The following is a 19472-nucleotide window of genomic DNA, read 5'->3' on the forward strand; positions in this document are numbered from 1 at the left end:
TGTATGGTATTAGGGAGTGTTCTAATTTCATACTTTTACATGTACCTGTCCAGTTTTCCCAGCACCACTTATTGAAGATGCTGTATTTTCTCCACTGTATATTCTTGCATCCTTTATCAAAGATAAGGTGTCCATATGTGCGTTGGTTTATCTCTGGGCTTTCTATCCTGTTCCATTGATCTATATTTCTGTTTTTGTGCCAGTACCATACTGCCTTGATTACTGTAGCTTTGTAGTATAGTCTGATTTAATTTATTATTGAAACTATTGGATTTAGGTCTAACATTTTTCTTTTCTTTTTTTCCTTCCTGCTAATCATATCTATTCTTTGTTCCTGTTTCTCCTTTTCTACTTTTATCGGGAGGGGAAAGGGAGAATAATAATTGTTTTTCAATTTTTTAAAAATTCCTCTAATATTTTATTAGCTATACCTTTTTGCATTTCCTTTAGTGATTTCTGTAGGGATTATAATATGCTTTCCTAACGTATTAAAGTCTTATTATATAATACTAACATTGTGTGATTTTATGTAGACTGTAAGAACTTTTATACTGTATAGATATATTCTCCGTTCTTTTTGATATTATTGTCATATACATTACAGCTAAGTGCATTATAAATCCCATGCTTTAAACATTCATATATCTTTTAATGACATTAAGAGAAGAATAAGAACATAGAGAGTTTTATATTTATTCACATATGTAGTATTTCTGATGCTCTTCATTTCTTAGATCCATATTTCCATCTAATATCATTTTCTTTCAATCCAAAAGTGCAGGTCTGCTAACAACAAATTTTCCCTGTTTTTGTTTATCTGAAAATGTTGTTTCTCCCTCCTTTATTTGAAGGATATTTTCATGCGATGCAGAATTCTAGGATGACACTTTGGGTTTGTTTTGTTTTGTTTTTTCCTTTTAGCACTTTAAGGATATTGTTCTATCTTCTAGCTTTCATTGTTCTTATGAGAAGTTAACTGTTAAAATCATTATTTTTTATGTAATTGACATTTCATCTGGTTGTTTGCAAGGTTGTCTTTATCTTTGGTTTTCAACAGTTTGACTGTGATCTGTGGGTCAAACTTTTTCATCAAATTTGGAAATATTCTGACATTGTTTCTTTAACATATATTTTTTCAAATATTTTTTCTACCCCATTCTCAGTCTCTTCTCCTTCTGCAACTTCAGTTATGTTTGTTAGGCAGTTTAATATTGTCTCTAAAATCTCTGGGACTCATCATTTTTCTTCAATCTTTTTTTCCCTATGTTCTTCAAATTGGGTCATTTTTGTTGATTCTTCCATTAATTTCACTTATTCTTTAACCTCTCATCTCCATTTTCCAATTTTTATTTCAGTCACTTTAATTTCCAGCCAGAGAGTTTCTATCTCTTTCTGCTGAGACTGCCTGTCTTTTCATTCATTTAAACCATGTTCTCCTTTATGTCCATCAATATATTTATAATAGCTGGTTTAAATAAAGTCTTTTATCTGCTAGGTACAACATTTGGGGCATCTTTTGGCTGATTTTAATTGATATTTTTCTTAACTATGGATCACATATTTTTTCTTTTTGTGTCTGACAATTTGTATTGTACTCTGGGTATTATGGATGATACATTTAGAGATGCGGATTTTATTATCATTCTCTAAAGAATGTTGATTTTTGCTCTTCTCGGCAATTCAATCACCTCCTATTCACCTTGAACTTGGATAGGTTTGGTTATATACTTTGTAAGGACAGTTCTCTGGAAAGCCTGAAGTGCTTTCCAAGCCCCTCTAAATTGGTAAGAATCAATCTCCAAACTTTTTTGTCCCTGTGCATTTTCCTATAGCTTGATTTTAGGCTTTGTTAGAGCTTTACAGTAAGCCTTTATCCAGGATATGGACTTTCTAGTGTCTCAGGGGACATTAACAGTATCTTCCATTCTGGGCCAGAACTCCAGTTTCTCTCAGCATTGCCCAATTTGTATTATTTCTGTATTTATATTCTGCTTTCATCATTGTAGCAGCCAATGTTTGTTAAGTCTTGCAGTGAAAAGGAAAACAGGCAATAGAGAAAATCTGTAAAGCTAAAAGTTGACTTTTTGAAAATGTAAATAAAATCAATAAGCCTTTTCAAGATGATCAACCTATTATTGAGAGGAAAACAAATTATCAGTATCAGGAATGAAAAAGAAGATATCACCATAGATTCTAACAATATTTTTAAAGTAATTAAAGAATATTATGAATAATTTTTGTAAGCACATTTGATAACTTAAATGATATAAATTCCTTGAAATTGATGATATACCAAAATTGATACCAAAAAAGTAGAGAATCTGAATAGCCCTCTGTTAAACAAATTTAATTTTTAATTAAGAAATGTCCCATGAATAAAACTACAATCACAATCCCATAAGACTTCACTCATGAATTCTACCAAACACCTAAAGAAGAAATATCAGTCTTACACAAATTCTTTCAAAGACTAGAGCAGGGTTTTTCAGCCTTGGTACTCTTGACATTTTGGACCAGATAATAGCTTGGGGTGAGGTTGTGGGGTGACGGTGGTCTGTCCCGTACATTGCAGGATGTTTAGCAACATCCCTCTCTTTTACCCATTAGCAACCCCCACAACTGTGACAATCAAAAACCCTCCAGACATTGCTAAATGTCCCCTGTGTGGCAAAATCCTCTTCTTCTACCCCACTGGAGAACCATTGGACTAGAGGAAGAAAGAACTTTTCCCAACTCCTTTTATGATACCTAAACCAGGTAAAAGCATGAGAAGAAAAGAAATGACAGACTAATCTTCCTCATGAACATAAATGCAAAACAAAAAAAGTTCCTTAACAAAATATTAGCAAATTAAGTCCTGGAATATATAAATATATATATAATCCAGCTTGACTAAATAGAGTTTATCCCAGGAATGCAGAGTTGGCTTAACATTTGAAGATCAATCAATGTGCTTTGCCATATTAACATAGTAAGGAAGAAAAACACCTTTTCAAACAGATGCAAAAAACTCTTCCAATGCTCATTTTTTAAAAATGACTTCTTATCAAGCTAGAAATCAGATAGAGCATATAGATAAAGATACATCTCTTTAGTGATGAACACTTAGGAATAAGGTAAGGATGTCCACTCTTACCACTTCTATTCAGCATTGTACTAGAAGTCCTAGCTGATGTGATTGGGCATGAAAAATATTAGAAATACATAAGTAAAACTGTCTTTATTGTTAAATAATATGATTGTCTACATAGAAAAATCCTAAGGAATCTACCCCAAAACTGCTAGAATTATTAAGTCAATTTAACACAACCACAGAGTTCAAGTTCAATGTATAAAAATCAAATTTATTTTCATATGATAGCTATATATTAGCTATTTATCAATGGAACAGAATAGAGTCCAGAAATAGACCCACACAGTCATATGTTTGACTGCGTTTTGACAAAGGTATGAAGCATTCTGTGGAAAAAGGAAAGTCTTTTAAATAAATAATGCTGGATATACTGCATATAGATATGAAAAAAATTAACCTTGAACCCAGCCTAACATCATACCCCAAATTTATTTGATCATGGGGTTGGAGCTTGATCCACAGAGGAGGGCAGCTTGGCACTGAATGTCAGAGCTTGTGCAGGGTGGGGAGTGCTTTCATCCTGGTGATTGTATTGGTGTAGGGTGTTGGAGCTTGAACAAAATGAGGATGGTATCCATGTGGAGGTCAGCCATGCATGGGGTCTTGAGAGCCTGAGATAGGAGGGCTTTCTCACAGCAGAGGTAGCCCACTCAGAGCTTAATGGGGAGAGTGCCTATACAGAGGTGTGTTGGCAGAAACACCCGGAGCGATGTGGTGGTGACTGACAACGGAGGGAGGGGAAGGGATCATGGCAGTGGTGATGGAATACAGTTTTCATACAAAATGAGTAAGTAATTGTATTAAGGAAAATGGTAGCCAAGTTTTTTCACTGTTACAGAATGGAGTTACATATACGGAAAGGTAGAAAACTAAAATGAACCCTGTTGGTTTGGAATTGAAGACATTAGTGTAAACTCATGATTTTCAATATATTTCTAGATATATAAATAAACATGTGTATATACATACATACATGCATATAGTCTCTTGCTCTATGAGAACTTAGGAACAGTGATAATCCAATTCCGTTAGCTCTTTTTTTTTTTTTTTTTTTTTTTTTAACTAAAAGATACTAGATCTCCTTGAAGAAATGGCTGATTCCATGACTGAGCCAGAAACTGGATGATATAGCAATTGTTTAGACATGGCATGACTAGCACCCAAATTTGGCCACTGGAAAAAGGAAGGAAAGATTTAATACATGTTTCCCCATCCTAGATTTTATAGTCTTCTAAATCGAGGACATGTTCCCCTTCATTTTTTGTTAAGTGACTCATGCCAAAATTTGAGTAATTTGTATTGATTTTTCTCTCTTGTACTTTTATTCTCTTAAAAGTCTACCTTTCCTTCCCTAACACCCCTTTCCTTCCTGCTGCCCCCAGGATTTCCTAAAGGTGCCTTTCCAAACACCTATTTCATAGAAAATAAACTCTTTTCATCCTCAACCTTTTCACACAAAAAAAATATTTTCATGCTTGGCCATAAGTTAGTGATTTTCAGCACTGACTGGACATTGGGATTACCTGTGGAGCTTTAAAAAAAAAGGACAAGAGAGGGTGAGAGAGGGAGGCACATAATGCAGCTCACTCCAGATGGATTCATTCCATTTCTAAGAATGGGTAGGACAGCCCATCGCTCTTTTAAAAATTTTCCCACGTAATTTTAATGTATAGCAGGCTGTGAATCACTGCCTAAATTTGGCATCTTTTCTGAGAATGCTACTATCCAGGCCATTCTTTCTGTCACATTTGGCAAACAACAGAGACAGTAGTGCCAGCATTTCCTGTTCTCCTCATTCCAACATCTCAAACTTTTAACTAGTTTACTCTCTAGTGAACCTCCTTGTTTATGTGAATCTCAGGATATCTGGCCTTACAGTCCATCCTTCCTTTTCTTTGTTTTCCATTGTGATCTCACTAGGAATTTGACATCCACTCAGTCACTTCCTCCCCCACGTCTCCTAACCCCATTCTGTGAGATTCCAGTATTCACGTGGTTGATCTCTCCGTTGCCATAGCTAAAGAGATTTGTCTTCCGTGGTTCACTCGTTTTCTTTAGCCGTATTGTCCCTGGCCCCATCCGGAGCTTGCTTTCCCCTGCTGTGGTTCCATCTCAGAAATCGCTGACTGGTACCCCCTTTATAGTTCACCTCTTTCACTTGGGTCCGTTCATGTTCTCATTTCTCATATAGACTATACCAAGTGTTTTGTTTGTTTTTCTTGTTTTGTTTTATCTTAAAGAGACATCTAAATCCTTCATTTCTCCCCTTTTTTTTTCCAGTCTTTCAGGCCCCTCTTTGTCTCACTTTCTTCCCCATGTACATTCTGGACCAAATGGTTGACCTAAACTATTCCCTTATTAGCATACAAGTTTCCCTTGACCTCTAGTCTGCCACACCCTATACAAAAAATCCTAACCCTGGATCAAGCTCTCAGGCTGCTTTCTCTGCTTTTACATCTGTGCACCTGAGCCCAGATACAAATTTATGATTTCTAATTCTGTTATAGCCCTAAACGTTGCAGGACAGTCTTGTTTTTGTTCTTGGTCATTTTTACCTTGAATTCCCTAAATACCTTCTCTAAATCATCACTTTTCTCAATACCCATTTCTTTCACCTACAGGAATGAATTTACCTCCTCCTTCACCAATGAAATTGAAAGTAAAGCACATGCTTTCTCAAGTCAGTCAGCCAACAAGCAAAAAACTGCAGGGTTATTGATCCAATTGCTCTCTTGAAATGTCTTTCCAGATGCTTCATAGGCACCTCAAGCTACATTTAATCCCCCCACCACCACCTTCTCTATATTGCTTATCCACCCAAATTCTGCCACTCATTCTCACTCACTCCTGTCCCTCACTTTTCACATTCAAACACGTATCAAATTCTGCCAATTTTAAATCCTAAGTGTATTTTAAAAGTTGTCTCCTTCCCATTCCTACCACTGCTTCTCTATTTAGACCCTCATCATCTCTCATCACAGCTATTTCAGCAGCCTTCCCACTCATCCAATCCATTCTCTAAATTGTGCCAGGGCAATTCTTCATAAATTCAAGTTGTATCATGTCATTTTTCTCCTTAGAGCCCTTCAATGACTTTGCTTTGCCGACAAAATAAAGTTCAAGCCCCTTGACATGGAAAACCAAACCTTTTATGTTCTGACCCAGCCCATCTGTCTTGCTTCACCTCACACTTATCCCCACCCAATACCCCAAACTCAATGCTATAACAGTTAACAGTATACCAAATGATTTAACTTGCCCAAAATATATGCTGAAGTTTTACTAATTAGTATAGTTGCTAATACTGTTCTCTTCTGCCTTCCATCCTACTATCCTTCCTTATCCCCTGCTTATCCACCAAGACTTAGTTTGAAAGCTTCAGGAATTTCCCTTCAGTTATTCAAATACAGTTAGATGCCCTGCCTTTGTGCTCCCTTAAACACCACACATATTCCTGAGTCATAACTTGTATCATATCATATTAAAAAAAATCTGTTTCCATGTCTGTCTCCGCCATTAAAATCACTTGGAGAGCGGGAACCAGGTCTTGCTGGTTTGTATACCTAGCACCTAGCATATAACAAGTCCTCAGTAAATATTTCTTTTCCCTATTGCCCACCCCAGCCCCTTCATACATATGAGTATGTCCTCAATAAATATCTAAGGAATATATAAATGAATGATTGATTTGGCAATTTATTGAACAAGAATAAGGAAAGCAGAATTTGAGACAGCTGAAGTTTTTCATCTGAGTAGCAGGGAGGATGGTGATACATTAAATGAGAATGGAAACAGATAAAGGAACAGGTTTCAAGATAAAGATTATTCATTGCTTTAGCGTGAGTTGGTTTTGGGAGGTAGGACAAGGCATCTCTTCACAGCTTTTCAACAGATAGTTGAAGAGGTCAGCAGTTTTGGAGAACATTGTGGGCTAGATGAATCTATTTAGAAATCATAATTGAAGATACAGTGGTGTGACAGGGATCACTAAGAAAGTGCTAAGGGAGGAAGAGAAGAAGGACAAGGGCAGAATCATCAGGAATATCTGCATTTAGGGGAAGGGAAGTACAAGAGCTCCCAATAAAAGAATATGAGCAGCAGCCTCCTAAAACTAGAAAATCAATCAAGATATATGTCATGAACTCCAAGGGAAATAAGTTTTAAGGAAGGAGTCAGTTGCTGTGAAGTAGTCTTATAACAAGCAAGATGGTTGAAAGAGAATACGCCACTAGATTTGTTCTTTAAAAAATAGTTTTAGTAGGCATATCTGTTAAAATTATTGTTTTCTAGAAGTTTGGCAAAGAAGGGAAGGAGAGAAGATGGTAACATAAAGGAGATGGTGAAATTTTTTGTTTTGTAATTATGAAAGTGCATCCTATTGGAAGAAATTTAAACATTCAGAAGTATATAAATTAAATTATAAAAATTGTTCCCTCAGTAACTCTGTTCTACTTTTCTGATTTGTTATTTATCCATCCAGAACTTAAAAAATATTTTTTGTATATTTTTGTTTTTACAAAAATGAGATCATATTATATATTCTATTATTGCAAATTGCCCTTTTTTTACTTAATAGTATGTCATGAAGTTTATTCACAGTAGTATAGAGAACTACCTCATTCTTTTTTTCTCTGTTTTCATTTATTTTATTTATTTATTTTATAAATGATGATAGTAGGATTTTATTTATTTATTTTTAATGTATTTATTTATTTATTTTGGCTGCATTGGGTCTTCGTTGCTCCGCACCAGCTTTCTCTAGTTGTGGCAAGTGGGGGATCCTCTTCGTTGCAGTGCATGGGCTTTTCATTGCGGTTGCTTCTCTTGTTGCGGAGCACAGGCTCTAGGCACCCGGGCTTCAGTAGTTGTGGCATGCGGGCTCAGTAGTTGTGGCTCATGGGCTCTAGAGTGCAGGCTCAGTAGTTGTGGAGCATGGGCTTAGTTGCTCCATGGCATGTGGGATCTTCCCTGACCAGGGTTCAAACCCATGTCCCCTGCATTGGCAGGTGGATTCTTAACCACTGCACCACCAGGGAAGTCCCTATTTATTTTTTTAAATTAAGGTATAGTTTATTTACAATACTGTATTAGTTTCCGGTGTATGAGACAGTGATTCAGAAGTTTTATAGATTATGTTCCATTTATAGTTATTATAAAACAGACTATATTCCCTGTGTTGTACAATATATACTTGTAGCTTACTTATTTTGTACATAGTAATTTGTACCTCTTAATCCCGTACCCCTATCCTGCCCCTCTCCTCTTCCCTCTCCTCACTGGTAACTACTAGTTGTTCTCTCTATCTGTGAATCTGTTTCTATTTTGTTATAGTCATTCATTTGTTTTAATTTTTAGGTTCCACATATAAGTGATAGCATATAGCATTTGTCTTTCCCTGTCTGACTTATTTCACTGAGCATAATACCCTCCAGGTACATCCATGTTGTTGTAAATAGCAAAATTTCATTCTTTTTTTATGACTGAGTAGTGTTCCGTTGTATATATATACCACATCTTCTTTATCCATTCATCTGTTGATGGACACTTAGGTTGCTTCTATAGCTTGGCTACTGTAAATAATGCTGCTATGACCAATGGGGTGCATGCATCTTTTCAAATTAGTGTTTTCGTTTTCTTCAGATGTATACCCAAGAGTGAAATTGCTAGATCATATGTTGGTTCTATTTTTAGCTTTTTGAGGAGTCCCTATATTGTTTTCCATAGAGGCTGCACCAATTTACATTCCCACCAGCAGTATACAAGGGTTCCCTTTTCTTCACATCCTTGCCGACATTTGTTGTTTGTTGTCTTTTTGGTGATAGCCATTCTGACAGGTATGAGGTGATATCTCATCGTAGTTTTGACTTGCATTCCTCTGATGATTAGCGATGTCTTTTCATGTGCCTGTTGACCATCTGTATATCTTCTTTGGAAAAATGTCTATTCAGATCTTCTGCCCATTTTTTAAATTGGGTTGTTTGGGTTTTTTGATGTTAAGTTGTATGAGCTGTTTATATATTTTGATTGTTAACCCCTTATCAGTCATGTCATTTGCAAATATTTCCTCCCATTCAGTGGGTTGTCTTTTCATTTTTTCAGTGGTTTCCTTTGCTGTGCAAAAGCTTTTAAGTTTAATTAGGTCCCATTCATTTATTCTTGCTTTTATTTCCTTTGCCTTTAGAAACAGATCCAAAACAAATATTGCTATGATTTATGTCAAAAGAGTGTTCTGCCTATGTTTTCTTCTAGGAGTTTTATGGCTTCCAGTCTTACATTTAGGTCTTCAATCCATTTTGCGTTTATTTTTGTGTGTAGTGTGAGAAAATTTTCTAATTCCACTGTTGTTTATGTAATTCTATAGGGTAACTTCTTAAAAGTGAAATTGTAGGAGGTTAGGTGCACTTTTATTTTGTAGTGACAAATCACTCACAGAAGGGTTATCCCAATTTGCAGTTTCCCTAGTACTATACTAAAATCCTCCTGTCCCAACACTCTCACTGACACTGAGTACTATTATACTTTTCCACTTAAGGGATAGTTTTGGGATTTAGATTTAGGTTTTGATTTTTAATGGAAAGTCTGGTCTTATTTGTAATCCTAGGAGAGAATTCATTTGAGAGGAGGAGTTTTTAAGTTATAAGAAAAGGAGATGATTGGCAGGCCATAGTCACAGAGGGAAGGGGTCAAAATGGTATCAAGAGTATGAGTAAAAGGTGTGATTTCCTTCTGAGATGTTAATAGAAGAATAGTAGATGGGTAAAGTTGGAAATAAATGCAAATGAAAGAAGAAATTTTTTTATATAGTCATCTTTATTTCAGGGAAATTAGAACCCAGGTTCCCAGGATGGGATTTGGAATAAAGGTACAGACAAGCTTCTGTGTAAAATGGAAGGAACTATTCAGTATTGGGAGTGATCAACATTGGCTAGTATTGGGAGCTTGGCTGACCTGAGAATGTATGATTTTGGGAAACCCAGTAGTCTTGGTCACATTAACTTTTCTGTAAGAACAAGTAGAGATGTCGTTGTTGGATTTGCCAGGGTTTGGGACTTCTGGGTTGAGGTAAACTTATCTTTCATTAACAGTAATACAGTTTTATTCTCTGTATTTTCCTGTCCCATGAGTAGAAGTTACATTAGCTAAGATATGCCTCCACTGGTAGGTCCACAAGGGAAAGTGATCCTTGGGTTCTGGTAAAAAAAATTTTAAGTGTATAAATTTAATACACTGCTTTATTCCCCTGTAAAGCCATACTGCTAATAGTTTGTTTCTTTTCACCACGCTGAACATAAAACCATTTAATGTATTGGTTTTTATTAATAAATTATGATGTGAGCAAACATTACTAAAAATTCTGATCCACACAAAAGGAGCCCAGTGACTTTGATGGGTTTATGTGATTTCAATCCTGGTCAAGGACCACCTAGCATTCATAATGGATCCAGTAATATTCCATCAACCTATTCTTGTCTAGAGATTGCCTCTGCTGCTGGGGAGTTTAAATATCCTAGTTTTTAGAATGTTACTTTTTGAATAAATTATTTTTCTTCATTTTAATTTTCACCTTGTTTATGGTCATGGGGAAGACAAAACTGAAGTATCATGAGTCTATGGTGAACTTAAATTAGAAGGAAGGGGCTGGTAGAATAGTAAGGGATACACATCATCATAACATTTCTCTCTAAAAAATAAAATGTTATAAGAGGAATTGTGCTAATGGTGGGAACATAGTTCATTGGAGAAAAAAACATATGCACATGTGTTTATTTTCATTAAAATTTCTTTTACTCCATATTTGCCTTGTTGACTTTATAATGAAATTATGTGAGGACAGAGACCAATTCTCCCACAAGCACTATAGTACTATTCCTCACATACCCTGAGTACATAATAAATACTATAACAATTGAAAATGAGAAACACAAATACATTTTGAAGCAAATTGGTGATATTTTCATCCCTCATTCATTTTTAGTACTCGGAAACATTTTAGTTATGCAAGTCTTCTTTTAGCATACTTTTTATTTTTACAGATACTCTGGTTCTTAGTCATACTCTATGGCTTTATTAGCAGTTTTAGGGTCTGAGTCTCATTTCCCCAACCCCAAATATAAACTTTTTGAGGATAAAAACCATTTCTTCTCCAAAATTGTTTTGGCAGAACACAAAATAGACCTTCAGTAAATTATTTAAATTATACATCAATAAAAGATAAGAAAAAGAAAGTTTCTATTGCCATGAATTGCATTTCAATTCATACTGAATGTATATGCCTTTGTGTGATCTATACCCCCTGCTGTGCTGCCTACAGCTCATAAATGTTTATTCTTTTCAGTTTATTGAAGTCAAAATGTGATGTCTGGACGCTTGGAACATCATCATCCAGCAAAAAGTACCAAGACTTCACTAATAATGGAGAGAATAGAAGGGAGAAGAAGACAGTTGGGTTTCAGTCACATGTGGAAGATGATGCCCTGTGGACAGGTCAAAAGAAAGATGCATATCAGCCCCAAAGAGGTAAGCTCAGCATCTGTAGTAGCAAAACAGGAAGCTCTTGGGGGCAGTTGGTTGCTGATGGCTGCTAGCCATGAGCTCCAGATGATTTCCTATAACCCTGAACAAGAGTTAAATGTGTTACAGACTGACATGGGCCTGCAAGGCCAAAGGTAGCACGTCACCTAGATCAGTGAATTGCATCAACATTTCTCTTAGAACACTCATATGAGAAACTGTCTAATGTGTCCCTCTTTTTGCAAACAGCAAACTGCAAGAATTATTAAGCAGTAAATGTGGTCATAGACATAAAATAATGCTTAAAGCAAATAAAGAGGACAAGAAACTGAACATAAATCTTTGCTGGGAAAGTAAACTCTAATAACTACAGTTAATCCTCGATTAACTGGAAATAAAAGGAGGGTGGAGGAGAGGTCATTGCGTCTAAAACAGAATCTCATACGTCTTAAGCCTATATTGCCTAGCAGTCTTTGAAGTGCCAATAATCCTTCCTATTTTATATATCGTAGATATTTTAAAAGAAATCAATTATAAATAACTATGTGAAAGGTTGAGTGAGGCAGTCAAATTTAATTGCATTTCTCAGTTGTTTCTGGAGTGACTTTTGGCTTAAATCTCTCCTGGAATCGTTAAAGGAGGGACTCTGGGACAGAATGGAACAAGTCTGAGCTTCATCAGTCAGAAATGATGTACAGAAAACAAAGGGCACAAAAGGTCTCAGAGCCCCCTTCTGCTCACGCCTCTTTCCCAGACATCTTTTGTTCCTGCTCACAACCATTTACCCTGATTTCCTCCTTGTTTACCTCTTATTTTACTGGGCTAGCTAGCACTGCCCACTGCTAGTGGTAATCAACCAACTTTTCATAATCTCTCTAACCACGTTCACATTTATTTATTTGAGAATTGAGCAGTGCTTTATGAGATCTTACAGGTATACTACTCTCTACCTTTCCTCATGAGCTGCCAACTTTGTCATGTTTTTTGGTTTTAATTATGATTAATCTAGAAATCGCTTAGTCCTCTCCCAGATAACTGAGAGATGATAATTAGTCCAAGCTTCAGAAGGGAGACTATCCACAATTTGAAACAAAAGCAAAGGTACATTTTTGTTTGACATAGGGCAAAAGTTCTGCAGACCTCTGTTGTTTTAGGACAACTTAGAACAACTTCTGTCTTTTTAGACTTTGCTAACAGAAACAAAACTGAAATTGAGGAGACTTAGTATCTGAGATGGCATCTTCTCTACTTTCTCTATTAATAGTCCTTCAGAGATGGGAAACTCTTACTTTTGGCTCCCTCTATTCTTAGTCATTGCACTTTGGAGAGTGGAGAACCAGTCAGAATTGGTGTGGTAGTTATACTGCAAGGCTCAACATAGTCTTCTATTAACTTGACAATAAATTTGTATTGTGTGTCAGCAGTAAAATAAAATAGCAAAATGAGAAAAATACAGTGTGATAGCAAAGGGACAAATAACTTGTGTTATTGGTTGAGACCGCAGCAACATTAGAAAACTGCAATTGAAAAGGCACTTTGAGAAAGGTATCATCAGGCCAGCCCTGGCCATGGTGGAGGTTAATCTCTCCCAGGCCCAGCTACAGAAGCCAGAAGTCTAGAAAGGGCTTTTGTCCAAAAAAAAAAAATCAATTTCTAATTTGAAACAATATCATTTTTGACTAACAGGGGTTCAGAACCCATTACTTTTTGCTGTGTAGTCTGCTGACATTTCAGGACTTTCTGTTGTGCACAATGAGTCCTAATAGTCATTTTATAATGTTACTATACCAATCAATTTAACCAACAGAAAGCTGTTATAATTCTGCAGTTTTCAAGAACAGTTTTCACTCATGGTTTTATTTTTTTTCATTAGTTTTTTTTTTTTCCTTCTCTTTTTTTGGGGGGTGGGGAGGGTTGTAGCATTATAGTGAGAAAAATGGAAAATTTTTCATCTTTTTAAAAGAGTTTTGTTTCAAGGTATTCACAGCAACTATTAACTTTTTCTTCTACTAATAAGAAATGCTATCTTGTATTTTTCTCTTCTTTTATTCTAATATGGAGCCATTAGCAAAATTATGGTATACCTGATCATTGAGGAGCTAAAACGGCCCCTTTGAGCCATTCTGCCCGTTGCAGAGCTGGTGGTATACACAGATCACAGTACAGGGCAAAGTTATTGCATTGGCATTTTTTGTGGGAGACCAACTTTCCAAGGTGTGCTGTAGCAGGATTGGACCCCCTGTTTAGCATGAGTCAATGACCTGACACCAATTACCTAAGTTACACTGCTTGGTTTAGCATCTCCTTAATTGCTTTCCTCTCTTTAGTATGTCTAAGTTTTAAAATATGTTATTATTCTGTTTTATATCCTTTGTTACTTTTGTTGTCCTTTAATCATTAAGTACTACATAGGACATTTACTGAAGGACCATTAATCTTTATTATCAGTCTCTTTCTCCTTTACCTCTCCTATCCTCCTCACCATTCTGTCGACTTTATTAATACTAAACATGTAAAAAAAAAAAAAAACAGACCTGATTCTTGTCTCAAGAAATAACCTTGTGATTGCAAAAATATCAGTACAGTACAGTATTGTCAGAATTATGCTTAAAATGTAAATTGTTTTCCAGTCATAGATGCTTGGAATGTTCTGTCTTAGTTGCTTTTATTGAGCTCTGTGGAACAAGGAGACATTACTTAGGAAAATCCAAACTTGCGTCAAGAACTTTTAAGCCAAAGGCATAAATCTAAAAATACCCAATCTTCATTCTTCTTTTTTCCTCCCTACACAGCAGTATTTTTATTCTCTCCTAGCTTGCCTAGAACCTCCCCTTCCTGAACAATCACTGACTCTCTTTTATAAGAGCCCTCAAAGCTGGGAGAATATTTTTTCCTGTTATGCTGATGGGCTGGCAGAGGTTGTGAGGCCACTGAGCACGCATGTTCCAGAATTAATTAGGAAAATACTAACCCAATACTAAAAGCCCAATACTACATTTAGAGCTACCTCCTGTTTATTTCTCTGACATCGATCTCTGACTCCCCTTAACACTTTGAGAGGGTATGAGAGAGGCTGAACCTAGAGTAAGTTGGATTTACCGGATGGTATTGACCATGCCCTTCATTTTGTCTTTCGGGGTTTTATAGGTTATATAACATACAGCAGCTGTCACTGGTTGAGACTCCCTGAGAGACTCCCAAACACATTTTTCTTTTACTGGAAATGAAGGAATGATCTGAAGTGAGAAATAATCTCTGAAGCTCCTAGTTGTTCCTCTACGTGAGCCTGTGCTTGCAATGATGTGAGCGTTATTTGTAGCCCATGTTGGATTAATATTGCAGTCCTGATTAAAGAAATAAGCAAGTAGGAGTATCTAAAGTACAGAAACCATTTCCATCTTGCCTCTAAGGAACATTTATTTATGTTTCTTTTATTATTAGCATTAGCATTATCATTATATGTTTAATCATTAGAAAGGATACCACAATATATTACTTCTGGTTCCCAGTAGTCTGAGCTAAAAGATTTGTTAAAAATTGATACCTTTATCATTAAAACACAGCAGACAAGCATAGTACAGAGCTATGAATAAACCTAAACATGTAGATTAAATCGTCCTGCCCAGCCCACTCAAAAAAAAACTTCAAACGCAAGAGACTAAAATTCAGAGTTGAAGTTGCTATATATCGAATAGTAACTTGAACCAGAGGCTCTACATTTCCTATCCTCTGCAATACAAGTATCTCAAAATACTATATAATTTACCTGCTTATTATGTATGTTTTGTGTCTTCTCCCATGAGAATATAAGAACTCCTTATGTTCACTTTTGTTTCCCCATTTCCTTGAATGTTGCTTAACATGTGGTATTAATGTTTTTGTTTTGTAATGTATTTGTTTAATGAATTAATATATTACAGTTGACCCTTGAACAACTCAGGGTTGAACTACCGAGTCCACTGATATGCGGAGCTTTTTCAGTAGTAAATACTGCAGTTCTAAACAGTCCATGATTGATTGAATCCACGGATGTGGAGGAACCGCCTATACGGAGGGCCTACTCTAAGTTACACTCGCATTAACCTTCACGTTGTTCAAGGGTTGACTGTATAAATATTAATTTTTCTTTTTGTGTCCTTGCCCCATTTTCCCACAACAAGGATCTAATCAATTAGACCTTTTGACCTCAGTCCCTGCAATGATCTAGTGGCTTAAGAAGTGTATGTGCTGGTCCCTTCAAAGTCCTAATGCTGATTGATTGGTAATGTCAAAGTGAGTAGAGCGGGGTCTTAAAAACAGCACTGCTTGAGAGGCAAGAAAACTGTGGGGTTTTTTTCATTTTCTTTTATTCTAATTGAGGTTTAATTTATATACAATAAAATTGCACAGGACTTAATAGTACAGTTTAATAAGCCTTGACAATTGGATATACCTACATAATTAAGAAATAGTACATTTCCATTATTCATGAAAACTTCCTCATGTTCCTTTCCAGTCATTCCCCGTGAGGCCTCTCTCCTTGGTTTGCAGATGGCTGCCTTCTCAGTGTGTCCTCATTTGCCCTTTTTGCTGTGAATGTGCATTCTTGGTGTGTCTCCCTTTTCTTATAAGGACAAAGAGTCATGTTGGATTAGGGGCCACCCATATGACTTAATTTGACCTTAATTACCTCTTTAAAGGCCCTGTCTCCAAATACAGTCCCATTCTGAGCTGTACTGGGGGTTAGGACTTCTGCATATGAATTGCTGGGGGGGTGGAGGGTGACACCACAATTCAGTCCATAACAGTTACTCTCTTTCCAATCTTTTTATGCCTTTTATTTCTTCTTATTTCACTGTACTCTCTAGGACTTCTGTTACAATGTAGAATAAAATGGTAAAAGTGGACTTCATGCCTTGTTCCCACTGTCATAGGGAAGGCAGACAGTCTTTCACCATTAAGTATGATTTTAGCTGTAGGCTTTTTGTAAATGCCTTTTATCAGGTTAAGAAAGTTCCATCCTCATTTGCTGAGAGCCTTTGTCGTAATGAGTGTTAAATTTCATCAGATCTTTTCTTTCTGCACCTATTGAGATGATCATGTGTTTTCTTCCTTATTCTGTTAATTTGATGAATTACACTGATTGGGAGATATTGGTGTGTAATATCCTTTTTTTTGTAATGACCTTGTCAGGTTTGGTATCAGAGTTATACTAGTGTCATAAATGAGTCAGGAGCGTGTCAGCAAAAATGGCAGAGTAGGGACTTCCAGGGGCTTGTCCCTTGCCAGAAACACTGAAAAACCTGGCACATACTGTCAGAACCAACATTATCAGAGCTCTGAAAGATGGTGAATGATTTATGGAAACCAAGCAAATTCTTAACCAGAAAAAAAGGCCACTGAAACATGATAGGAGAACTTAATAAAGTTTTAATTTATCCTTGCCCTGCCCCCTTCCACAGCATGGCAGCAGTCTTGTAGATGGCAGCCAAGTTCCAGGTGTGAGTACCTGGTCCCAGAGGAAGCAGACCTTGTTCTCAAGGAGTTGTGTTTGTCTGTTTCAACCTGTCTGTGGATTTCCCAAAAGACTGATACAAGGAGACTGCCTTTGTTTTTCCTACCTCTGGACTTTTTCAGGACAGAGAAGCAGTTACACGTAGGACATTCTTTGAAAACACTGAAAGCCAAATGAGCACTGCCGCCTGGGGTAAAAAATAACAGTTGAGACAAACAGTAGACAACCAAAAGGCAACAAACCTAGATGAAATGGAAACATTCCTAAAAATACACAAACTACCAAAACTGACTCAAGAAAAGTAGAACATCTGAATAGACCTATAACAAGTAAAGAGATTAAATCAGTAATCAAAAAACTCCCAACAAGGCAAGCCCAGGACCAGATGGCTTCACTGGTGAATTCTACCAAATATTAAAGAAGAATTAACACAAATTGTTTTCAAACTGTTCCCAAAAAATAGAAGAGGAAGGAACACTTACTCAATCATTAAAATGAGGCCAGCATTAGTCTGATACCAGAGCCAAAGACATCACAAGAAAACTACAGACCAAAATCCCTTGTGAATATAGATGAAAATATCCTCAACAAAATGATAACAAACTGAATGCAGCAACATATTAAAAGGATTATATATCATGACCAAATAGGATTTAGCCCAGGAATTCAAAGCTACTTCAACATATGAAAATCAATCAATACAATATACCATATTAATAAAAAGAAAAAATATGATCATCTTAACACAGAAAAAACATTTGACAAAATTCAACACTCCATGATAGAAACAATAATAAAATAGGAGTAGCAGGGACTTCTTCAACTAGATGAAGGGCATCTATGAAAAACCCACAGCTAATGTCATTTTCAATTGTGAAAGACTGCAAGTTTTTCCTCTAAGATCAGGAACAAGCTAAGTATTCCCACGTTTGCCAATTCTATTCAACATTTTACTGGACGTTCTAGACAGAAAAATTAGGCAAGAAAAAGAAATAAAACATATTCAAGTTGGAAAGGAAGAAGTTAAACTGCATTAGCAGATGACATGATTTTATATATAGAAAATCCTAGAGAATGCAGAAGAAAACCAAAAACTACTACAGCTAATTGCACAAAAACTTTTAGAGCTAATAAATGAATTTAGCAAAGTTTCAGCAAAGAATTTAACACAAAAATCCATTGTATTTCTATACACTAGTAATGAACTAATGAAAAAGAACAGGGAAACAATTCCATTTATAACAGCATCAAAACAATAAAATACCTAGCAATAAATTTAACTGAGTGCAAGACTTGTACACTGAACAGTACAAAACATTGCTGCAACAAATTAAAGAAGACGTAAATGGAAAGACATCCCACGGTCATGGATTTGAAGACTTACTATTCTTAAGATGGCAGTACTCCGCAAGTTGGCCTACAGATTCAGTGCAATTCCTATCAAAATCCCAACAACACTTTTTTGCAGAAATGGAAAAGCTGATCCTAAAACTCATAAAGAATTGCAAGGGTTCCCAATAGCTAACACAGTCTTGAAAAAGAAGAACAGGGCTTCCCTGGTGGCGCAGTGGTTGGGAGCCCACCTGCCGATGCAGGGGACACGGGTTCGTGCCCGGTGCAGGAAGATCCAACATGCCGCGGAGCAGCTGGGCCTGTGAGCCATGGCCGCTGAGCCTGCGCATCCGGAGTCTGTGCTCTGCAACGGGAGAGGCCACAACAGTGAGAGGCCCATGTATCGCAAAAACAAAAAGAAGAACAAAGTTGGAGGATTCAAACTTCGTCACTTCAAAACTCACTACAAAGGTACAGTAATCAAAACAGTGTGGTACTGATATAAGGAGATAGCTAGAGATGGATAGATAGGTAGGTAGGTAGGTAGATAGATAGATAGATAGTTGATACAATTGATTTTTGACAGGAGTGCTGTGACAATTCAATAGGGAAGGAATAGTCTTTTCAACAAGTGATGCTGGGACAACTGGCTATCCACATGTGAAAAAAATGAAGCTGTATCCTTCATTTGTATACCTCATACCATATATAAAAATTAACTCAAAGTGAATCAAAGACCTAAGTATAAGAGCTAAAACTATAAAGCTCTTCAGAGAACACATAGGTACAGATCTTCGGGACCTTGGATTAGGCAGTGGTTTCTTAGATTTGACACCAAAAACACAAGCAACCAAAAGAAAAAATAGATTAATTTGATTTCATGAAAATTAAAAATTTTTGTGCCAAAGAACACTATCAAGAGAATGAAAAGATAGTCCACAGAGTGGGTTAAAAATTTGAAAATCATGTATCTTACATGGGTCTGGTATCCAGAATATATAA

At 36.3% G+C, this 19472-nt stretch overlaps 1 protein-coding gene across 3 annotated transcripts in view; it reads left to right on the forward strand.

The window, feature by feature from the left end:
* The window catches only part of KIAA1328, a gene marked incomplete at its 5' end in the record, with an annotated part of 379366 nt that overhangs the window by 293239 nt on the left and 66655 nt on the right, over positions 1 to 19472 (forward strand). For all 3 annotated transcript variants that reach the window (XM_082668274.1, XM_082668275.1, XM_082668276.1), the window contains one exon: positions 11469 to 11650. In XM_082668274.1, coding sequence (XP_082524400.1) covers positions 11469 to 11650 — 182 coding nt within the window. The remainder of the gene's footprint in view (positions 1 to 11468; positions 11651 to 19472) is intronic.

Source organism: Grampus griseus (genome assembly GCF_964374135.1).
Source record: "Grampus griseus genome assembly, chromosome: 12".
Taxonomy (NCBI): Eukaryota; Metazoa; Chordata; class Mammalia; order Artiodactyla; family Delphinidae; genus Grampus; species Grampus griseus.